We start from the raw sequence: 11,789 nt of genomic DNA, 5'->3' as shown, positions 1-11,789 counted from the left end.
GACGTCTTATCATCCTACATCGGAGAAACGGAGAGTGTCGACATCTAGCACACCTTATGAAACAGGACACTTTCTTCGAAAACCGTCAGAAGAAACAAAGAAAATGTTAACTGAACTTGATAAAGATGCCACGTCATCGCATAAAGTCGAAGGGGTCGAAGCCGAGGCTACTATCACCGAACTTCCGGAAAGGACCCCAGAACCGGAAATATTACATGATTTTCCGGAGTTGCGCAGTGGTGTTGATTCTAAGCCTGAGCGCATGCGTCGTCATTCTTCATATGCTCCTCGTTACTGTTGGTGTACGCGATGTCAGATAATGTATAGAATGTATAAAGAAAATGATAATAACTTAGAGGGATGGGGTAATTACCCTTGTTTACACTTTTGAAACAGGAATTATCAGTACTAAGACTTTTTTCATTAATGCAGTTATCTGACTCTTCCCTAAACGTGACGGTGAAAATCGGTTTCATTTTAATATTTATTAAAAAAGAATCTTGCGTGTTCTTATTTTCTCGCAAGAAGGTTGTGGGGAATATGTTACATTGGTGTCAATTTTTGTATTTGTGCCGACATATACTAAGAAATTATCCTTTATCTCAGGAGAGTTATGATCGTGGATTCCTAGATTGTGCCTTACCTTCGAGTTTACATCCACAATAATGATAAACTTGTTTGTTTGTTCGCCGAATCTTCTATATATTGTTTTTTTTTTTCAAGTTGCTCACAAGTTGTTGACGACCAGGAACCTCCCTGACTTTCAGTCTTGCACTATTTAGACTACAGGTTTAGGTTACCATGTGATAATGATGCATGCAAAAAAAATGTCATTTAAGGAAGCTCTAAACACTGCACACTAAAGAGTTCTATTTAGGGTACGTAATTTGTAAAAAATTAAAACATTTTCAGCATAATATTAGACGAATTCATTTTCTTCGTTTATTTTCCCTATAAATGTAAGTAAGCAACAGTGGTTTCTGATCACGAATAGTCTAATTGTCTTTGAACATTTTTCCTGTGGAAACAAGGCAGGCACCCTATGTTGAAAATTACTTAAATAATCCCAATATGCATACCTTATATGATACATTTTTCTCCAAGTGTTTAGTGTCTCAGTGTTTAGAGCTTCCTTAAAATAGTTGACTCTAAATGTTGTCTTTATTTTATCAGAATAACCGAAGTCATTTCTATTAGACTGACAATGTCCTATATACATGTAGTTATTGGAATAACAACAGCAATTCTGTCACAATTAAATGGTTTCCTACTATTTGCTTTGATTTAAAACGTTAGTTATTTTAAGGAAGCAATAACTACATGTATATAGGACATTGTCAGTCTAATAGAAATGACTTCGGTTATTCTGATAAAATAAAGACAACAGTTGGTTATTTTATAGGATGTCCTTCTATCATATGAATATTTGTGAACTTATTTTTAAAAGTTACAAATGATGAAAAGATCAATACTTTATGAAACTTTCACAAATTCTTTTTTGGATAATGCTATTGTGACCTCTTATTTCACTTTTTGATCCGACATTCTTATTTCGGGTCTTCCAGAGCAAATCATGAACATATCCATTATTATCATATGGGAGGCAGGGTTATCATTATGCGCCCGAATCGATAGATCCGATGCGTATATTGTTTTTGTCCTATCTGTTTGTCTGTTTATCTGTTTGTCTGTCTGTCTGTTGTCAACTTTAACCTTCGCCATAACTTTTGACCCATGAGAGATAGAGACTTCATATTTGGTATGCATACTCCACCAATGAAGCTCTTTCAAATGACATCAAGGTCAATGACCTTGTGACCTTGACTGTGACTTATATGCTAAAAATAGCTTTTTCGAGCTTTCGCCATAACTTTTGAACCATGAGAGGTAAAGACTTTATATTTGGTTAGCATACTCAACTAATAAAGCTCTTTCAAATGACATCAAGGTGTATGACCTTGTGACCTTGACTGTGACCTATATGCTAAAAATAACTTATTAGAACTTTCACCATAACTTTTGAACCATGAGAGATAGAGACTTCATAGTTGGTATGCTTACTTCACTAATTAAGTTCTTTCAAATGGCATCAAGGTCAATGACCCTGTGACCTAGACTGTGACTTATCTGCTAAAAATTGTTTATTGGACTTTGGTGCCACCGGGCGCATAGTGTTTCACAAACACATCTTGTTAAATAAAGTGTGCTCAGTGCTCACTGTACCTCTAGTTTCATCTTACAAACTTGTACTTATATAAACACAGATTTCAATGTCATTTTCAGATATTTTTAAGAAATGTTTTTGTAGCATCTGATGTTTTGTCCGTAAAATATCACACTGCAGTGACTTACTTAGGGCCTATCTTTACTATTGGTAAGCTGGAGCCATCTGGGAAATAATGGCAGAGCGAAAAACATACCACAGACATAAGATTTTACTGTGTAAATAATATATTTTCTCATTGTAAATATTTTACAGAACTTTAAAGATATGTCAAATATATGATAAATTGCAATATATACATATAAATGCTAATACAGTATATAGAATAAAAAGATTCTTAATGAAAATAAACTGTAAACAAAAAGAGTGACCTCCCCTCTCAGAGCATTTTTTACATTATTCGATTTCATACACTAAAGTTACGGACTCTTTCTCTTTCACTCAATGATACAGATGTAAATTATTTGGAGTCTGATGTAGAAACATTGTTTTGTGGGAAAATAACAAAAAAGTCATTAGACCTTATTTATTTTGTCAGATTATACACTTTTCAAAGTCTTATTCCGCAAATAATGCTTAAAGCATTACATTAAATTCCGACAACAGTTCTCGACAAACTTTAAAGCATTAGAAGATGTGTTATAAATGGAAAAATGCCTATAACATTTACATTTTAGCTCCATGACACATAGGGGTCACCGTATCCAATGGCCGGTAGGGGGCGTCTAGTTTCCATGTCATAAACGTATGGACCAATCATCGCAGGTTGTGGGTAAGGTCTTCCGTAATAATAATCTGGTCCCATTTGGCTCTCCTGAAATTCCCGCCTTTTTTCCAAATATTCTTTGTCATCATAACGCTCTCCACCAATGTAGCAACCAGCAACTGAGTAAAACGTTGCCGAGAGTGCAGCAAGGATCATACCAACCCATCCCAGGATGTAGGACCAGCCGTAGGATCGAGTTGTAGCAGATTGTAATGGCTGTAAATATAAAAAATTCGCCTTCAACCTTGGTAGATTAGATTACTAGAAAATGTTTATCTGGAGATCAAATAACGATGACAAATCAATTCAGAAAAGCACAATGCAAAAATATTTGAATTGCTACATTAGTACATTTGGTAGACTGAGAATTTTCTAGTTGTTATCTAAGTACATGTAGTATTAAAATTTTATTACATAGTAGCTTGAATTTCATTACGCATTAAAAAGAACCTTTCTTCTTTTTTCATTAAATTCAAAGTTACAATTACCTGATTACTATACAGATTTAACGAATTAAGTAAATATTGAAGCAACCATTGAAGAGAATGCCTTGAATAGTTATTTAAATGGAATTTACATATTCAGTGACAAACCAACCCACGCAATTAAAATCATAATTAAACTGAAGACGACGTCGAGTTAGGGAGAAAACTGAGCTTTTAATCAGCTGTCGTTAAAGTACATACTTCTTGAGAAAACCGGTTTCAAAACAATTTTGTTCTCTATTAAAAAGAAATATTGGATTTAAACATAAAGTATGCTTACAAAACATTGCACAGTGAGTTAAACCTGGTAATTCATTATTATCAAAAATATCTATAAATTAAATGAGCTGGATTCAGGTTCCTCTAAAGTATTTATAGAACAGTTCTCTTTTCTGTTTAACAAAGAAGTCCATTTTGCAGATTTATTTTTTTTTTTTTGGTCCCAGGAAACTGTTCTGTTACAGTGTATATCAATACATTCGGACTTCTAACAGTGGTAAAATATTACAGTGAAATCTGAGATTCATGTCTGAGTCAATTTCTGAATTTAACATATCAATTATGGATCTTACACGACTAGATTCATATTTTTTTTTTAAAAAAGTTTTGATTCTATGACAATGTTCACTGTACAAAGGATATGTAGTAAGATTACAAAATAAGGTTAGAACCCTAAATTTAAATCTATATAGAAACCATAGTTGTCTTTTCCGTGTGCTATTTTTTTAATTGAAGAAAATAATTAAAACCTACCGCAGGCCACTGTGAGTAGAAGATATCTTTGTCTTCAATTTTATTCCTCTCCAGGTATTCAGCTCCGTGAAAAAATGCTATGGCTGCTGCCGTAGCAAATGCTGCAAGGACAAACATGAACCAATAGATTACATTTTTGTACATATGGGAAAGGTTTTTCGCTGTTTCATATGTATGACAATAAAAATAAACCCAAATTTGAAAAACATACTGCTGTACCAGGAATCAAAACCAGCACCATTGTACTGGTTTATGAAAACCGCTATATTTCTTTGAAACTAAATTTAATATTATTTTATGAAAAGTTTTTAATATCTCAAGTTCACCATGAAGGATTTTTCCCTTCATTTATCATGTTTATACACAATATGGAATCCCCTAGTTAAAAAATGATATCTTAAAAGTTTGGTTGAAATTGGCCCGGTGGTTCTTGAGATGAAAATATCAAAAGATTACAGGTTGAAGATGACCATGACATGTAATTAATGCTGAATCTGTCTTAAATTTATTTCATTGAAATTGAATGGTTATTTTATAAATCAAAGCTTGTGAAGATGGGGTTTTTTTTTGTGAAGGTGGTTTGTTATGTGAAGGTGTTTTTTTTTATGTGAAGAGAAAGGTGGTTTTTGACAAAATGGTTAAAAAAAAATATTGGTGTGTTTTTTTTTTAATATTTAATGTGAAGGTTGTCTCTTCTCAATTTTTGCATTTAACAGCTATTTGAAATTTTGAAATTAAAAAAATCTTTGTAATAATTTCATTACACCATGAAATAACCACATAAGGCAGCTATGGCGTTCCATACTGAATAGTTTTAAAACATACAATGGACAAAGGACAAGGCGTGGTAATGGCTCATCATTTGATGTGAAAATCAAAACAAAGCTATAAAAATTGTTTTAGTTTGCAGTTTATAGATAATTCATGGCTAGGTATGAAAATCACTCATTCACGGTGATAATCACTCATCAATTGTGTTACCTGCTATATAAGCACACAGGCCGGCGATGTAGGCCCATTTTGATCTTCTCCAGCAGCAGACTACCAAACCAAATATAAAGGCCAACAGGAAGACAACTAGCGCCACCACGTAGAAAGCCAAAAAACAACGAGAAAGGTCTGAAATATACATAATAAAAAAATGTCAAATGGCAAACAACAGCTGATAGTTAATATAGATTTTACTTTTTTTAAAATTTACTTTTTAACTTTTCAGTATTTTAATCAGTATTTATCAAATTTCAAGACATGAGGATGACATATGCACGCTATATAAATTACGCATTATGAAATATTTAATCATTTGTATTCCCTTACGGATTCTGGCGAGGAATTCGGTACTTGGGTTGGACGTATGTGATTCTGGCACATCGTAATCGATGTTAAAACAATAGTTATCCACAACGTCCTTTGATCTCGATAAAACTGAAAGAAGAACATACATGTACATGTGCATTACTCAAATAGTCTAAAATAATTCCTTAAAACATGATTTTTTAAAAACAAATACAATGCAAACAAATTAATTTCACCAGTGACAGGAAATATATGTACCCACTACACGTGAAGCATGTTGTCAAAATAAGCATCTTTCATTTGTAATTTGATTTTATTGCTCTATATATTTAAGATTTTCGGAGCCACCGATAAGAAAGATAACTCTTACTAGTATTAGAGATGATCTTAAGAGAAAAATTTAGAAATTTTCCACCACAAGGTTTGCTCAATTTTGTTTGTGTTTCAAGTATAAAATACATGATGAAGATTTCTTTCAAAAAAGTCATTAAATGTTATTATGCATGGTTTATATGAATTTCATTAAACTTGAAGATGGTGTGCTAAAATTATTTATGTAATTTAAAGAAATAAAGAAAGGAACTATATGCACTGTTCATTACGTAAGGTGAAATCGATCGTCAGTATTACATGGTCATTAAACTGTATATTGCTTAAATTATTGATAGGTGTTGTCCAGTACAGGTGTTAATAACTGGGAACGATAACAAATTATATATGTGGGTAATAAATGAGTGTTGTTACCGAAAGTACATAGGTATGTATATCGAACTTAACTTTCTCTCAAGTCCAATACACAGTTACACACCCATTTATTTCAGTCTTGGCCCAATGAAGTTTATACACTGCATCAGTCTTGGTCAATAGTTTATATTTTGATACGAAGAGACTTTGTACCTGTCAGTGAAATACCAAGGGACCCCCCCCCCCCCAACACAAACACATTTATCAATGGAACGACTGGCAGGAAAAGATAGCCCTATATTCATGTACATACTGTAGGAATTAAAAATAGGAAAATCAAAACAGTTTACTACACTTCGTATTGAAGGCAATGCATCTATTTGATACTAAAACTGACATTAATGATACGTGAATCTCTGTCTCATCTTGCGGTGCGTTTTTCCTAATAGACACAACTGTTTAATATTTCCTATTCATGAACAAGAGAGTTTTAAAAAATGCCAATTTTCTAAAGAAGGTATCAAGTTTCCTGCGAAAATTCACATCAAAACTATTCTAGAGCTTAATACCCATTACAATTACAGCCTGGTAAATAGACCCATTTCTAAGTCCTTTATTTCATTAAAGAAGAACTTTATGAAAATCAAAAGCATTGAACTAGTTTAAATAATGATTTCAGTGGGGGGGGGGGGGGGGCAGAGAATTTTTTTTTAACTCTAAAAATAAAAGACAAAAGGGAACAGTTGCCCCAAAGTCGAAAATCTTATTCAAAGTTGGGGGGGAAGGGGGTGGGGGGTGGGGGGACCTACTCTTTTAATGAACATTTCAGAATATAAATTTTGCTAAGATGTTAAAATTTTCTCATTCTACGTGCCCGAAACCCATACAACTGCATATATTTTGTTTTGAAACCTACTTTCTTCTTAAAAAAGAATGAAAATTTTGCTAAGATGTTGTAAACTGTTGATGCTCCGTATTTGGAGCCTTGTCTTTTCAAGCAGGTGTTCGGACTGATTAATAACTCTCTGCTCCAGAACTGAGCCCTATCTTTTCCAGTAGGTCTCTGTTGTTGTTGTCGGTTGTTTTTTTTTTCAAACACGTACATAAAAACTTGTTATCCCCTCACAACGGACTTGGAGGGGATAGAGTAACGCTTTTGTGTGTGTTTTGTGTGTGGGTTAATTTTTACAGTGCGAAAAGGAAGTGATGTTATTTGCATCGGGATCAATGTCAAATGCTACAGCTATACCTTGGTTAATAATAGATAATTATGCTTTTCGCGAGGCGATGCTCTGTTTTTCAATGCCCTTGTTAGTTTTCTTTAAAACAAGGAACTATATTGAATTTCCCAACTAATACCCTTGGTTGACGTATCATGCTTAAGATGTAAACAACAGTTTGATATTATTTTTGGGAAAAGTGTCCAAAAGAACAGTAACCCAAGTAATCAAAATATGGAGCTTTAATATCTTTTTACCCATGCAACAAAACCACAAATGTTAATTTTTTTAAAATATTTTTTTTTTCATATCTCATTACTCGACCACCAGGAAGATAAATAATTACAGGTAAGCAGTAAATAGTTAAAGTGTTTATGCACGTAAAGGAGGAAGTATCTGGGTTTACAATAAAATACACGTAGATTAAAAGAATACAAATCGCATTTACAAAGATTTATCTCTTATGCTTTAAATTACACCACAATCGGATAAGTGGGTTATTTTTCAAAAATTCCATTGTCCATCCTAGACACTAATCATAGAGAATATTTATGTAACGCTGTTACATAAGTGCCTGATCATTGAAAGATGATCCAGCACTGGACAGACCAATTTACGGTAAATGGTATATATTTCGACAACTTTTAAAAATGAATTTTGTGAACAGTCTTACATGCATACATGTAAATCTTCATCCTTTAAATTTTGTTTTGTACTTTTTTTAAAAATATGCAACAACCGACCTTGATCTTATCAAGTAATGAGCTGATTCCCCAAAGTTGCTACGACAACATAAGGTATGCTCTACCTCGCTTCTCTTTTAAAATTATATTTCTCTTTTTCCCCCAACGTATCCGGTCACTGATCCAGCCACGGTCGTATCTTCGTACAAGGTTGGTTGATTTAATTTCTCCTGGGTACGACCATTTAAATAGAAAGAATTGCGAGTGCCGATGCATCACTTCATGGGAGTTATTTGGCCAATAAAAATACTATGTGAGAGGGGAACACAATGGTTTTCCGAGCCTCGTGTACGATGACCACCGCATTTAGTTTTAAAATTGCCATGCCTCCGGATATTTGTCATCTCATTAGGGCTGCCACGGTTCAGACATTTTTCGGTTCGGTTCGGTTCAGAAAATACATTCTCGGTTTTCGGTTTTTTCGGTTCGGTTTTCATTTTGAGAATTTAAATAAAACATCTTTATATATATCAAAGGATAATAAGGATTAAGGACATTGTAGAAAGTACTATTTTGCTGACACAAATTTCTATCCATTTTATTCAACAGAACAAGTTGTTAAATGTAACAAAAAATAACAAAGTAATAAACTTCTTGTTTAAAATAAAATAACATATTAAATATAGTTATTGACTGATTATCACCAAATCACAATATACGTTTTTGAAAGTCCATTTGACAAAACAATTGGGTTTTAATCATTGTTTAGGGATAAAACTGACCCCTATAAAGAAATAAAATAGAGACTTGTTACATAGACTTCTATATATCAATGGAAAGATAAAATTGTGAATTTTATACATATCCAACTGTAATACATTTATCAATTACTAATAAGGGGTATTTGACACATGAAACATGGGGGATATTGGGTTGTTTATGCATCCAATTTCAGTGCACCTATGCATTTTTAGCCCCCCTGCACAACAAAAACAGTAAAAAGCTGACAAAATAAGATATGTGCATTTTACAGAACAAGTCCTAAGGTTTTCTTTTATTGTGCTTTCAGATTTAATTTTTCATTACCTGCTACTTGGCAATTCTGCACATGTAAAAACCTGATTTAAATAAAAAGAAAAAAAAATCTATCAAAATAAATGCACATTTTTTTCTTGTGATATTAAGATGAGAATCTACTTTATGCAAATAAAAACAAAAAAAGATGCAGTTTTTATGGCCATAAATAAAAATTCCTTACCCAGCTATTCTCTCTGAGAGGATTTTATACGAAACACAATTACTTGTGATTTTGTGTATGCCATGTTTAAATGTCTTCTCGTGTATATGGTTAAAGAACCCTTCATTGAAATAAACAACCAATCACAACGCTTGTTGCAAGCAAATTTTTATATAATTGTCAATTCCGGAAAACCTGACCGAACCGATATTTGTCATCTTAACCGTGACATCTCATATCAATCTTTCTTTTCAAAATAAGAAAACTTAAATGCGTTACTTATGAGTTTACATTTCAGAGACTAACATGTGATGTATGTGTAGAATGCAGCAATATCATCTGGGAAGAATTGCAGTAATTTTATACCTCACGCATATTTTGCATCTTACAGCATTGTACTGGTCATATAGGAAATTATTTTTCTGTATTCATTTTCAAATTTAAATTAGTTTCAAATGAATTTAATGTATTATCTACGGCTATAAAACAAATTTTTCTTCTTAAAAATTTTCAAATACTTATTTTGTTCTTTTATTATACTCGATAAATTTTGACTTTTTTCCAACCAAACAGTCATATTTATAGCCAAAATGAACGTGGCATATTTCTTAGCAAAATTCTTCAGTTTATTTTAATAAATACCTTTAATTGGGAAAAATGTTATAAAAATTCATGTATTCATAGGTAAACAATTTTTACAGTGTGTAGAAAAAAATCTCACAAAATCTTTTCAACGAATCAACTTGCCTGTGTTCAAGTTGTATGGATGACAAATGAAAACATGAAACGTTTAATTTAACACAGATTTTAGATTAGTCTAGAAGGACCATTAATTATGAATACGCAGTTCACATTATTCAAATTAGAAGATTGACTCAAAACGTAGGACACATAGAATATGTACATTTTAAAGAAATATATTTTTGTTATTTTCAACAAACTTCAATAGCTGTGAATATTATGTATGTGCATCACTGAAAGTAAATGTTTACGATACAAGAATATTTCCATATGTGCTCAATGACTCCTGATGAAAAATAAGATGTTCATAACTTTAAGGTATAGAGGGAAGGGCCGGGATGTTGTAGTGGACTCAGCATTGTTCAATGGGAATCTACGGGTACGTTGTTGAAAGTCACTCATCTTTGAAATTCCTCAAGCACACCTCGAAATTCGATCTGACCGTGAACACGGTTATCTAGGCCAGGGGAACAACCTCTTCTTCTGCATCAGACGCGGTCAATATCATTATTTTAAGTTAGTAATATAATGTTAATTTTATCACAATTTTATTCATTATTGTGATTTTGCGTCGGCAACTGGACAAGACATTGGGTTTACACAACATCAAACATTGACATACTGTTTTGTTTTGTTTTGTTTTTTTTACATTTTTACGATGATATTATATCTAGAAATTAACGCGTTCATTATCTCACAAGGAACTTCATTAAAACATTAAATGAACAATTAACTGATAGGTATTCAGGTATTAATCATATGCCTTTGCAGAAAAAAATGAGGCGACACTAGTCCTGTCCTCGAACACACAAAAGCAGGTAGCGCGACCAGAATTGTATTGAACTACAGGTAAAAGATATATATCGATCAGATACTGTCCACAAATTGTTTTCAACCCATGAAAATTTACTGAAATAAAAACTTGCTAAGAATACATGTAAACTTTAGAGACAAATCATATGATCGGCCATTTTTGGGTGGGGCAAAGTTAAAAAAAAATAACTGTTCTGCTATAAGAGATCTATTTTTATCCGTGAAAATAAATACTTACATTCGGTATCGTTTCCTGGGTAACATTCCCGGAATATGCCCCTGTATCTTGTGTGAGCAACTCTGTCAAATTCGTTTCCGACGGTGAATTTACTCCGGTCCACCTTAAATTCCAACCAGTGATCGGTGGCAAACGAAACAGCCAGAAAAACGATAGTGATGGGCCCCAGAATGGTGGCACACACCAGCATCACCGTCCCGCAGGTACTTGTCCTCATGGTGATCCTCCCCAAATACCCTCCCTCTCAGGTAAAATATCGAACCTCTGGGCCCAGGTACAGGAAACAGGGCAGGGACTGACGAAAATAAGCCTAGAGTGAACTCACAGACTGTGAAGAAAATCCATATATTGTTTGCTTACTGATCAGTTTACATTGTGGGCCTGCAAAGGTTCCGGACCAGTGATTTCGCATAATGGAGACCTAATGATATATTCGCTGCCATTGCTGAAGGTAAAACCAGGTAAAAAGAAAAAGCGCTGCATTTTATTGGAACAGTATACTCAAAACTTTAACAAATGTGAACGTTTTGGAGTCAAGATGCTTCGAAAGTTTATCTAAATTAACTTACAAATAATGTAAATAATTTAAACATTTTAAAATTCGAGTAAAATAAGTGTAAGGTGTGGTTAGAAGCCATTCCTGAATTCC

General features: G+C 33.2%; 1 protein-coding gene across 1 annotated transcript; it reads right to left on the bottom strand.

Moving 5' to 3' along the window:
* Positions 1–2,433: 2,433 nt before the first annotated feature.
* LOC134264618 (transmembrane protein 178B-like) lies at positions 2,434–11,535 on the bottom strand. The gene is made up of 5 exons (XM_062746898.1): positions 11,141–11,535; positions 5,546–5,653; positions 5,210–5,347; positions 4,229–4,329; positions 2,434–3,206 (listed from the first exon to the last, which is right to left on the bottom strand). Exons 1-5 carry the CDS (start codon positions 11,355–11,357, stop codon positions 2,898–2,900), a joined length of 873 nt encoding a protein of 290 aa, XP_062602882.1. The 5' UTR covers positions 11,358–11,535; the 3' UTR covers positions 2,434–2,897.
* Positions 11,536–11,789: the final 254 nt, after the last annotated feature.

Source organism: Saccostrea cucullata, unplaced genomic scaffold, assembly GCF_032062105.1.
Source record: "Saccostrea cucullata isolate Sc308-1 unplaced genomic scaffold, CSIRO_AGI_Scuc_v1 ctg334, whole genome shotgun sequence".
In the NCBI taxonomy this organism is placed as follows: domain Eukaryota; kingdom Metazoa; phylum Mollusca; class Bivalvia; order Ostreida; family Ostreidae; genus Saccostrea; species Saccostrea cuccullata.
This window is presented reverse-complemented; position numbering and strand designations above follow the sequence as displayed.